At 45.0% G+C, this 17,610-nt stretch overlaps 1 protein-coding gene across 1 annotated transcript; it reads right to left on the bottom strand.

Annotated features, from left to right (window-relative positions):
- Nucleotides 1–9,104: 9,104 nt before the first annotated feature.
- On the bottom strand, nucleotides 9,105–9,454 carry LOC112927133 (large ribosomal subunit protein P1-like). Its single transcript, XM_026008346.1, has 2 exons — nucleotides 9,389–9,454; nucleotides 9,105–9,307 (listed from the first exon to the last, which is right to left on the bottom strand). Exons 1-2 carry the CDS (start codon nucleotides 9,452–9,454, stop codon nucleotides 9,110–9,112), a joined length of 264 nt encoding a protein of 87 aa, XP_025864131.1. The 3' UTR covers nucleotides 9,105–9,109.
- Between the last annotated feature and the right edge of the window lie 8,156 nt (nucleotides 9,455–17,610).

Below are 17,610 nucleotides of genomic sequence, written 5' to 3'. Positions count from 1 at the left end.
GCCTTGAAATTCTCCTTACCCAGCTAGTCAGTAGCACAAAAGAGAAAGTGACAAGGAACCACTGCTTCTTAACTGCCTTCCAGCCTGGAAACAACATGTGCCACTTCCACTCACATTCCATTGGTAAGAGCTAATCATGTATTGCCAGCTAAATGTAAGAAAGGTTAAGATACGTAGTCTGTGGGTGAGGTGCCACCACCTCAGGGACAGAATCATGACATGAAAGGGAGAGCCTGAGCTGTGGGAGAGCTGCTGGCAATCTCTGCCCAGCACATAGTCCAAACAGGGGCCCAGGTGGATGCTTCCCTGGCTGAGCTGGTGGTACTGGTCCCATGAGGTGTGGAAAGAGAGTCGCACACTTCTCTCCAGGATTATGGAACTCTCCACAGCAACTGACAGAAACCCAAGTCAGCTAAGGAAAAAAACAAAAAACAAAAAACGGCATTTTAGGCTCTTGTAACTGAGAAGTTCAGGGGGTTGAAGTGGCCTACAGGACAATTAGATCCAGACATAAATATTGATGTTAGGTCCCTCTTTCTCCATTTCCATATCCCAAGGCACCTTCTCCTGTAGATCTTTTCCACTTAGCAGAGAAAGTGGCTGACAGCTATCCTTGTATCAAAATCTTCCCAGTTCCATGTTCTCAAAGGCAAAAGCCCCTTCTCCAGCTCCAAGCTTTAAAAACCACATGAAGGCCATTGGCCTGGCAGGGGTCACAGGATTTCCAGGAAGTAGATGAACTCTGAACTCCTTTCCCACCACATTGGAGTGATAGCCAAGCAGCTTCCTTAGGGAAGTAGGCACTACAGTACAGCAAAAGCAATATAAATACACAAATCTTTGACTGCACAGCCTCTGCTTATACCCATACGGTCACCTCAGAGTCTGGGCCTCCATGTAGGTCCCGGGAAGCAGCCTCCCAAGACCAGAGTACTCACTGTGGACTATTTTGGTCAAAGCCATGGTTTCCATAAGATGTGATAGGATCTGCATGACTTCCCATGAATTCACCAGACTTGGAAAAGGCCTGTGGATATGTTTTTTACAAGACCTGAAGACCTAGTAAGCTCCATCAAGTTCCACCAAAGGGATATATATATATATATATATATATATATATATATATATATATATATATACACACACACACAAGAGGAAATATCATCAGAAAATTCATGGTTTTCAGGCAGAAATTTACTTCAAATGCTGAAGGACATCCTTTATTCATCCATCCAACAAATAATTACTAAGCCACCACAATATGCACAGCTTGGAGTCAGGTGCTGCTCATGCAATCATAGTGAATGAAGTTCAAGTACTGTGGCCTCAGCAAGCTTAGAGTCTCTAGTACATAAGGAAACACAGTTGAGGCAAAATGTGATACCACAGCCAAGTCTGCAAGATAGCTCTGTTACACAAACAAACAAACAAAAGACACCCTGAGCCCTGAGTATGGAATAAGGAGCTTCTCAAGAATGGAAGAAATTCCTGAGATGCTAAATAAATGAAGGTAGGAATTAGGAGGAACTAGCCCTCAGAATATCTTGAATTCATGATATGTGGCAAAGCACTTCTGGAATGCAGGTATTACCAGTATGCTACCTGGCCAGGTTGGCTATTTGGACAAGCCACCCTCTGGCTCCTTCCCCGAGTGCTACTTTGTTTTGGATGATTTTTCCCCCCATGAACACACATTTCCAATTCTCTATTTTTGTTTAAAGACTTTATTTATTCATGAGAGATACATGAGAGAGAGAGAGGCAGAGACACAGGCAGAGGGAGAAGCAGGCTCCATGCAGGGAGCCTGATGCAGGACCCAATCCTGGGTCTCCAGGATCATACCCAGGGCTGAAGGCGGCGCTAAACCGCTGAGCCACCCGGGCTGCCCTCCAAATCTCTATTGTTAAACCAATGGCAATTGTTCTACATTTTCAGAAACTTACTATACTATTATTACAAAAAGTAAAGAAAACTGTACAGTCTAGCTCTTGATTATTTTAATAAACTTTTTATTTTGGAATTATTTTAGATTTACAGAAAAGTTGAAAAGATAATACAGAGAGTTCCTATAGACCCTTCACCCAGTTTCTCCTAACAGTACGTCTGTCAAAACTAAGAAACCAATACTGGCACACTACTAATTAAACTCTCTACTTTATTGTGATTTTGCCAGTTTTTCTACTAATGCCCTTTTTCTGTTCCAGGATTTTCTGTGTACAGGATACCACATTGCATTTTGTAACTTTTTGTTGTTGTTTTTGTTTATAAACATTTCATGAATGTTCCAAAACACCTTTGCTGTGCTACAGGTGAGACTCCTGATGATGGAAGCTGATGAACTACCTACCTAAGTGAGCACGTGATTTACAGTTTCCAAACACCTGGATATCAACCAGAAAGATTCAGTAGGGAATAGCATCATCACTCAGCCAGAGGCTCCTTAGGATTCTTACTTTCCTTTTTCCTTTTCCTCTTCCTTCCCTCCCTAAAGACCTTCTACAGGGTATGATGCTCAGGATAAGAGAAGGGGATTGAGAGGGTCCCATCATACCACTGCAAATGCATTTTGTAGCTCTTGATCTTTAAGGACTATTATTCTTCAGGCATGGGTCAATTCTGCCCCTTTTCCTCCTTGCTGCCAATGCTTTTAGACATTTCATGGTTCATTAGCACCTGCCCTAGAGTGTGAGCAGGAGAAGGAAACAATTTTGAAATGCAAATTAGCCAAATGTTGTTATTTATTGGTTGGTGGCCATTAGCTCAGTTGCTAATAAGGCCAAGGTTATTGGCTTCATCTCTGCAAATGAGTCAGCTGGCTTTGTAATGACAGGGGAAATTTTGACCTGTGACCATTATTTGCTCCCTCAACCCTATCTAGCTTCTCTTAAATGCAAATCTTTCGTCAGAGTGGGGCAATGGTGGGAGTGCCTATACTCTTACTTTGCAACGTAAAGTGTGGTTCATGGGGCAGCCCTGGTGGTTCAGCGGTTTAGTGCCGCCTTCAGCCCAGGTTGTGATCCTGGAGACCCGGGATAGAGTCCCACGTTGGGCTCCCTGCATGGAGCCTGCTTCTACCTCTGCCTGTGTCTCTGCCTCTCTCTCTCTCTCTCTCTCTCTCTCTCTCTCTCTCTGTGTGTGTCTCATGAATGAATAAATAAAATCTTCAAGTAAAATAAAGTGTGGTTCATGGGCCATCAGCAGAAGCATCACCTGAAGCTTGTTAGAAATGCAGATTTTCAGGCCCCACTTGGGTCTAAGAATCAAAATCTGCACTTTGACAGGATCCCTGGATGATGAAGAAGCATGCCCATTCAACAAATGTTTATTGAGAGCCTACCCTATGTAGGTGGTTTGAGTCTCGGAAGAGAAAAGGAAGCACATCTCACTATTATAGAGCATACAGCCTAGTAGGAATTCCAGACAAGCAAAATGATAATTACAGTTACAAAGGCATTTGTAGGGTACCTGGGTAGCTCAGTCAGTTGGGCATTCGACTCTTGATCTCAGCTCAGGTCTTGACCTCAAGGTCGTGAGTTTGAACCCCATCTTGTACCCTCTGCGTTGTGCTCCATCCTGGTTGTGCTCCACACTGGGCATGGAGCCTATTTAAAAAACAAAACACACACACACACACACACACACACACACACACATACACACACAGAACAAAGGCATCTACAATGATAGGGCACTGCTGGAGAACAAGAAAGGGCCTAATCTTGAACTGGGGACCAAAGGATTTCCAGAGAATATCATATTTGAGGTGAGACCTAAAGAATAAGATTTAGCCACTTGAAAGAGGAAGTACAAGGGATGAGGGTAGAGGAAAAGCAGGTTGGAACAGAGGACTCTGAGGCAAAGAAGACCATGGTGTCTCCTGAGAATTACATAAAGGTAACATGGCTACAACATCCAAACATTGGGAATGTTTGGTGGGGATGATCCAGAGATTTCCTTCTCTCTGTATTCTATAGCATCATCAACACATATTATTGAGCACAAACTATATGCTGGGTACTGTGTTAGGTGTTGAGGATATGGGTAATAAATGTCACCATCCCATTAGATATGGGACTCCAGTCCAGGTCAGTTAGAGATTGCAATTACCCAAACAAATGGATAAAAGAGGCCTCATACTCACCACTCAAGGATCCCTCCAGATGCAACAGTCCAAGGGAACCTAGGCCTGTGTTCAAATAGGGTCAGGAGAATATGACAAATGTTGAGGGGTTAAGGGAAGAGGTCCCAGCTAAAGCATCCTATAAATAAAAGGGTATGTGAGTCCCATAGAGCCAGGAGGTGATGCCAAGGTCAACATCAGGCAGGAGGGGAGAGGACATATGTCAGTTTTCTATTGCTGCATAACAAATTGCCACAAACTTAGTGGCTTAAAATGACACCCATGTATTAGCTGGCAGTTGACTTCTGTAGGTCAGAAGTCTAGTAGGTGCAGTTGGGCTTTCTGCTTAAGTTCCCACAAATCAAGGTATCTACAAGCTGAGCTTTTATTTGGAGGCCCCAGGAAAGAACCCACTTCTAAACTCCTCCAGGTGTTGGCAAAACCCAGTTCCTTGTGACTGTAGAACTGAGGTCTCTGGTTCCTTGCTGGCTGCCAGCCAGGGTCCACTTCTGCTCCCAAACAGTGCCCCCTCTTTCTCAAGCAGCCTGTTACATCTTCAAAGCTAGCAACAGTACATCACATCTCCCATGTGCTCTGAATCTCTAACTTCCTCTTCTGCTGCAGGCCACAGAGAGCTCTCCTCTCTCAAGGGGCCAGGAGATTAGACCACGCCCACCTGGATAATCTCCCTGTGTTATATAATATACCACAACCACAGGTAATCTCTCATCCTATTCAAGGGTTCAGAGTATTAGGAAATCTATGGGTGTGGGGTGGGAGACCATTTCAGAAATTCTGCCTTCTACAGGAGCTAGGAATATACATGGAGGTTTGGAATCCTAACTGGCAGGCCTTGGTCAGCCAAAGTTTCCAGAGACTTGTGGCTAGGGCAGAAACGGAATCTTCATAATCATGAGCCCCTGGGAGGCATGCCTGTGCACCGCTGTGATTGCACACCTTGAGAGGTCTCATACTGACCCATGTTTTATCTGATCTCTTGTAGGTTTCTGATGATCATGGTTACTTCTGGGGCCACATTCTTTTTTTCACCTCAATTAGATCAGTCTGTGAATCTTCTCACCATCCTGATAAAGGGGCCCTGTTTTGTCCCACAAAAGTCCAGATCTGGAGCTCAGTCCCATGCCTGCCTTGGCAAAAAAAAGTCACTCACTGTGCTGTGGTGGGAATAGCAGATCTTACTGAGGTTTGAGACATGCACCCTGTAGTCCTCCTGATAGCACTTCAACATCTCTCTCCTTTGAGGACTTTTGTGACACTGGTTCTTTCCACCTCTCATCTCTGACTTCCCTTCTTGCACTGCTTTACTTCGTTCTACCTCTCAAGAGCCAACCAGTTTCTCCCTTTATCATATGCACAGCGGTTCCATTTCCCTCAGCTCCAGACCTTCTTTGCACAGCTGATGGATTTTGGCTAAAGTTTTGGTGTCACCACATCTAAGGATCTACCAGATTTAGCCATTAAGTCAAGAGTCTTTGTCTTCCTGTGGGAATGAGGGTAAAGGTGGTTTTCTTCTTCTTATTTCATATGCTATGGACAGAAGTGCCCAGTGTAACAGGGGCACAGGGGTGGAGCACCTCACAAGCAGGTCAGAGAGGTCTAGATATGAACAAGAAGCAGTCCTCCTCTCTGCCGTTCCATCAACAGGGCCCTGCCTGAAAAGGTGTTTCGTCTTCTCCACTTACTTGACTCTTAATCTTCTCTCAAGGTCCATTTCTGTGCTACTTCCTCACTTCCTTTTTCTTTTTCTTTTTTTTTTTTTTTTTTTTTTAAGATTTTACTTATTTGAGTGGGGGGGAGGGGCAGTGGGAGAGGGAGAGAATCTCAAGCAGACCCCACACTGAGTGTAGAGCCCAACACAGGGCTTAAGTTCTGCAGCAAGAGGATATAAAAGCATACTTTTTCACTAAATAGACTCTCAAGAAATATTCTCATGCTTGACATCCAAACTGCAAAGAATTGAGGGGTCTGGAGCCATGTGCCTTTTAGCACATGGGCTTTTCTAGGGTAATAATGTTCCCAAAGCGTAATACATATATGCCTAATGATACATATATCTCCCTCTATGGGAGGATTTTAGATAATACCCAGGTGAATATTTACACAATTCTAATAGATGTGTATTTATTTTAATGTATACTAGAAAATTTACAGGTAGCATATCAGACCTGATTTCATGAATCAGTGACTTGATGATTTACATAACATTAATTGTTCATAAACAATTATTCACAAACATTACTGTTTATGGCAAGGCTAGAGTTAGAGTGGATAGGAAGTACTCCAGCAGAACATGTTAATTGATTTTGTGGAAAATACTCTGTAAATAACAGATAGATGGCACACAGCTTTGGCCAAAACCATGAGGATGGCATTCAAATGACTGAGTTTGGGAAACTCTTTCCCAGTGACTCATTCTTGTGAATCCCCTCACTGTAAATATAGGGGCAGGGAGCATTTGAGACCAAAAATCCTGTTCTCCAATCTGTACCAGATATCACACCCAAAGACCACTATTCCTTTTAATTCCAGATATTACTGAAAGTCTAAACTGTTCTGCAGAGAGAACACCCAGAGCCTGCAAGTAGGTTATCACACGTCAAGGCTGGATCAGCCCATCAGTGGCACCAAAGGGTGGGGTGGGAAGGAGAAACTGCAAAATAAGCCTGGCTCCAGGAACAGCGTGTATTCAGTACAGAGCCATAAGTTCAGAAATACCAGACTTGGGTGTGTTTGTTATGGAGACTTACTGCAGTGAAAGGGAGGGTAAGAACCCAGGATTACTCTCCCCAAAGGGAAAGCTGGAAAAGTCATCTCCCAAGGGTCCCTGTCAAAAGCCACAAGCCTCAGACACACTGACAAAATAAAGGGACAGCTAGGAGCCACCCTACCTCTTTGTCCTTATTTTTATCCCTCAGACCTCAGAAGAGATACTGCAGATATATGACTCTAAATGTAATGAGTACAAATTGCAACTACTCCAAAGCTATACCTTGATAATGCTTAACTGCAACAGCAGGGAGATAAGACAAGAAACTGGACTAGAGGACATTTAGAAAAAAGGGTCTAATAGGTCAGTGATTTCTAAACACCCGTCTACAGACCAGTGTCCAGCTGGCTATAGAATAATCACCTATATCGAGGATGGGTGTGTGTTTTTTTAAATTTTTTCCAGCTTTATGAGATATAATTGACATATAACATTGTGTAAGTTTAAGGTGTATGATGTGTTTATTTGATACACTTACATATTGCAAAATGATTACCACCATAGTATGGGTGTGTGTTTTACTCTCCATCACCACCCAGGCCACGTTCTGGTTCAAGTCAGAAATGATATCTCAGAATTGGTGTTTTTAACAAGGTGCCCAATGCTTCTAATGCTCAGTCTAGTTTGCAAACTACTTTTTGAGCTTTGTGCCTCACGTCTAGTTGCTTCCTTCCTCTTCCCACTGGCCTAGCCTGGCCCCCTTCTTCCATGCTGGGTGATTCTAACAGCTTATAACCCATCTCCTACCTCGGTCTTTCTTTAAACACTTTAGAGCCAAACCAATAACTATAAAGGATAGAAAAAGCATATGGGAAGGAGAAACAGAGTTTAGTGTTCAAAAAGAGCTTTCCCTCTTGGGAAAAGTCATATAACCTCTCAAAACTGCAATTTTCCTCATTTTTTAAAGATAGGAACTAACAGGGATCCCTGGGTGGCGCAGCAGTTTGGCGCCTGCCTTTGGCCCAGGGCGCGATCTTGGAGACCCGGGATCGAATCCCACGTCGGGCTCCTGGTGCATGGACCCTGCTTCTCCTTCTGCCTGTGTCTCTGCCTCTCTCTCTCTCTGTGTGACTATCATAAATAAATAAAAATTAAAAAATAAAAAAAATAAAAAAAATAAAAAAAAAAGATAGGAACTAATAAATGTGCCTACATTACTGGGTTGTTGTAAGGATCAAACGAACCTATTGATTCAAATACCTAGGAACATGTGATCTATGTTAATCACATCGTTTCTATGCTTAGAAGCATTCAGTGGCTACTAGAGCATATTGCCTGGCCAGTATATCCTCCTTTGGGAACTGTCTCCCTTTCCCTGTTCTGCAAAATTCTGGAGGACAATCAATCCCAAATCCTCTGAGGTGGGCACATGACCCAAACTAAGCCAAGCAGATACTTCTGGAAATCTGCATTTTCAGTGGGGATTCAGGGATGGGAGGTTTGAGGTTGAGTCATGAGTTCATCCTCTGGAGATCCCCTCTAGCCTGGTCAGTTCTTCCTTCAATTCTGTAAACTCCCCAGTGTCCTTCCAACGGATTGCCCATTTTTTCTCTTCAGTTAACCCAGACTTGGTTCCTGCCTCTGAAACCAAAGAGCTCTAATTAATACAGCTCATCATCTACAGAACGAAGCATGCAAACTTCTCATCCTATGTTACAGATTCTCCACATTGTGTTTATATCTCACTTGATGGTTCTTCCCTAAGCTTAAGCCTCTATACAACAATCCCTGCGAGCTACTATTATGCTATTTGCATTTTATGGGCAAGGAGGGTGTCTAACTCATTTCCCATGCTAGACAGTTTGATGTATTTTGATCAGATTTAATTGAGAAACAGCTCATTTAAAAATAACAAAAGGCATTCTGTGGCTCAGAGCAGAAATGGTTGCCAAAGACTAAGATTATAGAGAATCTGGATATAAACCAAGTTCTGGGGATTTTTTTTTAAAGATTTTATTTATTTATTTATTTGAGTGAGTGAGAGAGAGTCCAGATACGAGTGGGGGGTGTGGCAGAGGGAGAGGGACTAGAAGACTCCCTGCTGAGCAGGGAACCCTAGGCAGGGCCCATCCCAGGACCCCAATATCATGACCTGTGCTGAAATCAAGAGTTGGAATCCCAACTGACTGAGCCACCCAGGTGCCCCTCTGGGGATTTTTTTTTTTTAAGAGTTCAGCTTTTATTGAGCAGCTTATAGAAGTTTAGTCAAAAAGACCAAAGCCCATGTCATCATCAGACTCCTCAGATTCTTCTTTCTTTGCTTCCACGTTTTTCTCCTTGGCTGGGGCAGCCCTGGTGGAAGGAGCAGGACCTCCTGCTGGTGCAGCGCCAGCTGCTGGGTTGGGTCCACCAGCTACTACAATGCAGATGAGGCTCCCAATGTTCACATTGGCCAGGGCCTTTGCAAACAAACCCGGCCAGAAAGGTTCAACATTCACACCCGCTGTTTTAATGAAGGCATTGATCTTATCCTCCATGACGATCACCTCGTGGTCGTGCACGAGGAGGGCTGAGGCAATGCAGGTGAGCTCCAAGACAGAGGCCATCGGGAGGGCCAGGGCTGAGCCGGCGCTGCCGGGTGTGGTGCTGGTCACCTGATGAAGTGAGGGCCTCACCCCAACGCGGCCTTAACTTCCTCGGAAGGACTGAGCACCTTGGCGGCCCCTGAGGAAAGCTCTGGGGATATTTTTAAAGCATATTCTAAAGGTATATTCTAGTCCTTTGGCTAGAAATTAGATTTGGAAGTTTAAGATCGAGGACCCAAACAAACTAGCCCATGGTGGCCAATGAGGCCAAACACCTTTGGGTTTATATAATATAACCCTCTGGTTTATGCATTTTGATGTTCAGAAAGGTTCTTTGTACCATCAGGACATTCTGATGACCCAGGGAATCTTGCTCATATGTAGGAGGTTTTGAGAACTTAAATCAAGCAAACTATACTTTTTTTTTTTTTTTAACAATAGAAAAGGAGTGCAGATTCTTAACTGATCACAAATAAAATTAAGAAATGAGATTTTAAGTTGATTTTAAATTGGTCTAGTGGCAAGACTATTAATAAATTCTCTCTCCTTTCCTATCTCTTCTGCTCCCTCTGCTAAATTAGCTCCATAACCAATTAGCCATTGCTATCTGGGTCCACATTCACCAGAGATTTTTTTACTCCCTGAGAGTAGAGAGAGGTAAGGATTAAGGTAATTTCTCTTTCCAGAATGATGCAATGAACAAGCCTGCCTTGGAGTCCAATAAACTTGGGTTTATAACCTGCTCTGACACTTGTTGGTAGTTTAACTTGGAGTAACTTAGTCTCAGTTTCTTTATCTGTACAGTGGGGGCAATAAAGCTGGCTCCCACCTCCAAGATTCTGATTCTGTTGTTGGCTGCAGATCCTTGGAATTTTGTTAACAATTGTTTGTTATGAGGATCAGATGTATGCAAAGTCCCAGAACAGTGCCTGGTACTGTTCATAAGTCAGTGTTCATTAAATGTTCCTTTCCCTTCTCCTTTGATGCTCTCTTCCCTAATACCTTCCATTCATTTCCATTCTAGATCTCTGATCATGTTTTATACAGGAAATATGTACATAAAAATTCTTGATTTTAAGTGTGTAAACATATTCTATGTACATATTCACTCATTTGTTCAACAAATAATTACTGGGAATCCCTTTGTGCCAGGCACTGTGATAAACCAGTTATACAAGTTCCCTGTTCTCATAGAGCTCATTCTCTAGTAGGGGGGTATTCCCTGGGATGAGATAGGAAGCCACAGGTATGGAGAAAAAGGACCAGATGGACCATTCAGCGAAGGCTTCTCTGGAAAGGACAGCTCTGAGGCCCAGAGGATGAAGCAGAACCAGCCACCAACTAGAGCACCCCAGGCAGAGGGCACAGCAAGTGCAAAGCCCGAGGGAGTGGGGACAGCTTGGTGCTTTTGAGAAACAGAAAGCGTCTGGTTCCAGGAGGGATGGGAATGAGAGGGGGAACAGCAGGGCACTGTTGGTCATGGTGAGGTGTTGGGATTGACATGGGACACAGTGGAGATGTTGAAGCAGGGAAGGAATGGGATCTGATTTAGGTTTATTTATTTATTTTTTAAAAATCTGATTTATTTATTCATGAGAGAGGCAGTGAGAGAGGCATAGACACAGGCAGAGGGAGAAGCAGGCTCCCTGCAGGGAGCCTGATGCGGGACTCTATCCTGGGACCTCAGGATCATACACTGAGCCAAAGGCAAACATTCAACCACTGAGTCACCCAGACATCTCCGATTTAGGTTTAAAAAGCACCACTCTGGCTGCTGTGTCTCAGAGTGAATTACAGAAGGCCAGGATGGAAGCAAGTCCACATGACTACATATACATGATACCAGGCATGTGGACTCCTAGAGTTAGAAAGGAGGGCAGAGCGGCTCCAGCCCAGAGGTATGGGAATTCCTGGGGGTGAGGGCAGTCACCAGCCTGGGGAACACTGGTCCTCACCCCCACTGGCACATTACAATCACCTGGAGGCATGGTTAAAATTCCAAGGATCCACAGCCACTGCCATGGGCCAAGAGAATCAGAATCTCATAGATGGGGGCTGGGCTTATAGGATTTTCTTTACAAAACTTCCTAGGATATTTTAATTTTTTTTTTTTTTTTAATTTATGATAGTCACAGAGAGAGAGAGAGAGAGAGGCAGAGACACAGGCAGAGGGAGAAGCAGGCTCCATGCACCGGGAGCCCGATGTGGGATTCGATCCCGGGTCTCCAGGATCGCGCCCTGGGCCAAAGGCAGGCGCCAAACCGCTGCGCCACCCAGGGATCCCCCTAGGATATTTTACATGCAACCCAAGGTGAGAATCCCTGGGTCAGACATCCAATTACTACCCCTCCCTCCACTCCCTTTACCACGCTCACCATCAGCTAAGGCAAATCTCAGCAAAGGGGGGGAAGGAACATGGACGCAGATGCAGGAGCCCTGGTAGGAAACCAGTTGTCAGGGGGCTCTGGGGGGCTCAGCTGGTGAAGCTTCAGACTCTTGATTTTTGTTCAGGTCGTGATCTCAGGGTGGTGAGATAGAGCCCTGTGTGGAGATCTCTGCTCAGCGAGGAGTCTGCTTGGGATTCTCTCTCTCCCTCTCCCTCAGTCTCTCCCCCTGCTTTTGTGCCGTGCATTTTCTCTCCCTCAAATAAATACATTAATTTAAAAAAAGAAAAGGAGGGATCCCTGGGTGGCGCAGCGGTTCGGCGCTTGCCTTTGACCCAGGGCACGATCCTAGAGACCCAGGATCGAATCCCACGTCGGGCTCCCGGTGCATGAAGCCTGCTTCTCCCTCTGCCTATGTCTCTGCCTCTCTCCCTTTCTCTCTCTCTCTGTGTGACTATAATAAAAAAAATAAAAAATAAATAAAAATAAAAATAAATAAAAATAAAAAAAAATAATAAAAAAAGAAAAGGAAAAGGGTTGTCAGGCTTCTGGGCATACCCTCCAACCCCCTGCAGGGCCCCATTCTCTAACAGATCCTCACACCCAGGGGCACTGCATGTGAAACTCAGAGCGCAGCCTCCAAACCAAAGTTCCCTGGAAGGAAGGTAAAGTGATGAGTGTCCTCCCTGACCCAGTCCACATGTATTACCAGAGAATTTGAGCACTGGAAGGGGCTTTCACATAAGTAGTTAAATTCTAACTTAACCACAGGTTGGCGGGGGTAAGGGGGCCAGACACTAAATATGACCAGTCTTGTATTTCTGGAGCATTCTTAGAAGCTTGAGAAGGGGTGGGAAATTTATCACCTCCATTCTGGCAGCCTCTGTGCTCCATAATTTATAGTCCTCACAAAAACTCTGTGAAACAGATGTTGTTATTCTTTCAGAGATTAGGTAGCTGAGATTCAAAGAGGTAAATTAACTTGGCCAAGGTCACACAGCTGGTCAGTGCCAAAGGCCCAAGGAAAACTGAGTCAGCCTTGCACCAATGCTGAGGCCCTATCCACCACTTCACTGGGCTCCCTCTTGGTATCTTTCTCTAGAATCTTCCTTCAGTGGAGGGATAATCAGCATCACCCCATTCCCCACATCACCCCATTTGAGTTAAGGAGCCAACTTTACAATTCCTGCTACTCTTCACCTAGCACTTTGTGCCCCCTACCAGTACCCAGCCCCTCTGTCCTCTTTCTCCCCCATGTTTGCTACAAACCCCGACCAGAGCACAAAACAAGTCTGCAGTATTAAGAAAGAACAAAGTATGGAGGTTAAAAGGTGGTCCATTTTGCTGACATGTTTTGATGGAGGAGCAGAGAGAGGGAACTGTTTTTACTCTTCTGTCTTATTGTATGGCTGGTTGCTTGGCCTGGACACTCTGCATGCACTCTCAACGGTGAGAAATTTCCCAACTACTCAAGGCCTTCAGCGATTTCTCATTTTAGGCTGAGCCCCTACAGTTAGCACTTACATAGGAAATCAGTTTATCCTGTAAGGTTCTCTTGCTGTTGCATAGGAACATGTTGTAACTAGCCGCTCCCCACCCACTCACCCTCACAGCCCCTGTTAGTTAAACCAAGGGGTTAGTTGTTGTTGTTGTTAAGATTGTATTTGAGAGGGAGAGAGAGAACATAGGGTGGGGGGAAGCAGAGAGAGAAACAGACACCCTACTGAGCAAGGAGTCCAACACTGGATTCAATCCCAGGCCCCCTGAGATCATGACCTGAGCCAAAGGCAGATGCCTAACCTAACATACATACACACAAAACATATTTATACATTTTGTGTTCTCAACACTCAAGTCGCTAATGGTTCTCCTTGACTAAGTCATGGACCGTGTCATATGCGGGGACCACTCAATTTACACCTGAAAGATGGCACCACATCTATTCCTAAACCTCACTAGAGTGTGGGAGAAAGAAGCCATTCTTCCCAGTGTTTGCTTTCAAGGCAGAATTCAATCCCTGGAGGTAGCCACTCCTATAACCACATTCCTCCCCCACCTGAAGGAAGCCTGAGGCTCTTGGCAGACCCTTCCCCCTCTACCTCCCCCAGGAACTCTGGAACTAATGTCTTTATCTCAGGCTCTCTGCCAGGTCCTTTATGAATCTTATCTTAGTTCACTTTCACAGCATACCTAGGCAGTGTTAGTCCCATTTCAGTGCTAAGGGCACTCAAGATTGGAAAGGGTAAGTAACTTGTTCCAAGGCATAGACAGCTAATAGCAGAAATGGGATTAGAACCCAAGTGTACTGGGCCACAAAGCATCAGAGCATCTGATAGTTCTGTGCTTCAGCTCAACCAGATTCAAGGCTCTTCAAGGTGGAGACCAGGTTTGGGTTCCCCACAGGCCCTAGCATAGGGCAGAGGCACAGTGAGTGTTTGCTCAGTAAATTGTCAGAGGAAGTTTACCCTGATTACTTATTGTGTGAGAACCAGTATTGGGGAAAGAGGAAGTGTTTACGTAGTGATAAGGCCTGTGTGCCTGATAGTGGCCCCATGCCCTTGGCCAGAGACAAGAAGTGGGAGGGTGGGCAGCAGAGTGGGGCAGGGTAGAAGGCCCCTCTCCAACAGGGGCTGATGGAAGATCTAGGGGTAGCCAAGAGACCTGGGATTTAGGGGAAGATGGGAGGGACATTTTGAAGGTTGACTGGTTGTTGGCTTCCCTGACATCCAGGCCTACAGATTTCTCCCACTTGAAGGAGCTACAGAAGCAAAGAAGGAAGAAGGAGGCAGGCTCCCAGTGGGTAGTGGAGGTTGCGGGAGAAACCAGTCCAAGTGACTGTGTGTGTGAGAGGCAGGGGAGGGATTTAGGTTTGGGAGACCCTAGGTATAGATGTGAGATTTGAAGGAACTTCCAGGAAGATGGAGGAGAAACATGACTTGATTCAATACCTCTGAGAAGAGGGCATTTTCTTGGAGGGCCCCATACCAAGAAGGCAAAGCATGGAAGCATGGCTCAGAGGGATCAGAAAAGATGGGATTTGGTGTGGGGAAACTGTGGGGGAGGTTTAGGAAGCTGGTTCAGAGGGATGTCTGGGTGGCTCAGTGGTTGAACATCTGCTTTTGGCTCAGGGCGTGATCACGGAGTCCTAGGATGGAGTCCCAAATGGGGCTCCCTGCGTGGAGCCTGCTTCTCCCTCTGCCTATATCTCTGCCTCACTCTCTCTGTGTCTCTCATGAATAAATAAATAACATCTTTTAAAAAAAGGAAGCTGGTTCAGAGAGATAGCTGGGCCTGATGAGGGTACAGAGAATGCCCTGCATGGGGTGGGGTGGGGTAAGAAGTGCAGGGAAACAGTGGGAGCAGGGACCCAAGTTGATACTTTATATCCACACCTCACCATTCACTGACTGTGGGACTCTGGGGAAATATCTTAACCCATCTGGTTCTCAGTTTTCTTGGCCATAAAATGAGAGATAGTAGTAATACCAACTGCCTTAATGCCATCGTTGTGCAGGTAAAATGAGATAAAGCATGTGCTGAGCTCAGCACAGTGCATGGAAAAGAAAAAGGCTCAATAAACATTAGGAGTGATTGATGTTGGTGGGATGATCAGAGTTTGCTCCTAAGAAGGAGGGATCTTGGAATTCAATGAAAGAAAGAAGCCACTGGCAACCTGTTCTGTTTCATGACAACGTAAGTTCACTGAGTGCATCCTATATGCCAGACACATACGTTCTATATTGCAGATGTTCTACTTCACGTAATCCTCCCCACAACCTAATGAGTAGGCACTATGCTTATCTTCATTTTCATGGGGAAGCAGAAGCACAGAGGGTTTAGGTAAACAGCCTGAAGTCACACAGGGAGTGGGCAGCAGAACTCAGGCATTCAGACGTCAGGTCCACACTCGTGCATCCCATCAGCTTAAATGAACGTAAGACATCTAGAGACCCAGTCAAGAACAGGTCATAGGGGGGATCCCTGGGTGGCGCAGCGGTTTGGCGCCTGCCTTTGGCCCAGGGCGCGATCCTGGAGACCCGGGATCGAATCCCACATCAGGTTCCCAGTGCATGGAGCCTGCTTCTTCCTCCGCCTGTGTCTCTGCCTCTCTCTCTCTCTCTCTCTCTGTGACTATCATAAATAAAAAAAAAAAAAAAAAAAAATTTTTAAAGAACAGGTCATAGGGTTCATGGCATACCATGGGGCTTCTCAAACCTCTGGGGCATTAGACTCTCCCAGGAGATGACCTTAAATGCACATGCCAGGACCCCTTGCCCAGAAAGTCTGTTTTATAGCAGGGATGGTAATAGGGGCTGGAGCAAGGAGGTCAGAAATTTGTATTCCTTAACTAGCCCCTAGGTGATTCTGATGCAAGTGGTCTAAGGTAGGAAGAGAAGGCATGAACAGTGCAAGAATAACTAGATGGCCCAGTGGGGATAATATCTGAGTGGCAATAATAATATCTGGTGAGAAGTGGCAAAGTTTCCTGGATAAGATGACTTTTAACCTAGGCTGGCTTTTGTTTTAATTGAGGTATAATTGATATATAACATTATATTAGTTTTAGATGCACAACATAATGATTCAGTATTTGTATACATTGCAAGATGATGACCTGAGATTTAAGCATGGGTAGGATTTTGTACACCGTTCTACCCTTCTCTATTTGGAGGCTGTATTGCTTTAAATTGTGTCCCCCAAAAGATATGTTGAAGTCCTAACCCCTGGAATCTGTAAATGTGAACTTTTTTGGAAGAAGCGTCTTTGCAAGTTAAGGATCTTGACCTGAGACCATCCTGGATTATCTGGGCAGATCCTAAATCCAAAGACAAGTGTCCTTATAAGAGACAGACAGAGGAAAGACACAGAGAGAAGTCTATGCAAAGACAAAGGCAGAGATGGGAGTTATGCAGCCACAAGTGAAGGAATGCATGGAGCAACCAGAAGCCAGAAGAGATGAGGAAGGATTCTCCTCTAGAGTCTTCAGATGGAGTATGTTCCTGCTGATTCCTTGATTTCAGACTTCTGGCTTCCAGAGTGTGACACAGTACATTTCTCTTGTTTTAGCCTTCCAGTTTGTTATGGCAGCGCTAGGAATCTAACACATGCTTTTATCCTACTTACAACATTCATCCTGGAGAGGTCTTTTTGATTAGTCACTGAGCTGTGGAAGTCACAGCCTGCAGACAGCTCAGCCTTGCTTGCTGGATCCCCAGCCAGGACAGCAGGCCCTAAACGAGAGTAGTGGAGCACACCTGTTAATGACATGGTGGCATCACCTTTGCAAGCTTGTGACTTCTCCATTTCTCCTTGGACAGACTTATAAGAAGTCAAAGAAAGGCTCAGTCTTTTGGCTTCGCATTTTACAAAAGAGGAAGTCACACCTAGAAAGCATAATTTCCAGCCCAAGTTTACCCAGTAAGTGGTAGCAGGGCAGAGCCAGGACCCCATCTAGAAAATACATCTCTTGTGGGATGTTCAGTCCATGGCTTTCACTGTGGGCTTGCCATGAAGCCCTGGTTCTTATAATGCTGTAACATTGTTACTTTAATTTTACTTCAAAAGTCTCAATTACCTGCAATGATTTTGCTGGGTGGTGGGTCTTCTTGCCCCTGACCAACATGTGGCTGGTGGTGTTTGACCTCTGGCTTAGAGATTCTTCTGATGGTTCCCTTCCCCATAGCTGGGTCTTCTGCTTTAGGGATGCAAGTTGAGCTATCTTTGGAAGCTGCTATCTGAAATGCAGAAGTTGGCCATCTGTAGAACTGAGAGCACTGGCTGTGGTCTGTGAAA

The sequence above is a fragment of the Vulpes vulpes genome, chromosome 6, assembly GCF_048418805.1.
Source record: "Vulpes vulpes isolate BD-2025 chromosome 6, VulVul3, whole genome shotgun sequence".
NCBI classification, from domain to species: domain Eukaryota; kingdom Metazoa; phylum Chordata; class Mammalia; order Carnivora; family Canidae; genus Vulpes; species Vulpes vulpes.
The sequence above is the reverse complement of the archived record's forward strand: the minus strand, read 5'-3'. Positions and strand labels throughout refer to the sequence as shown.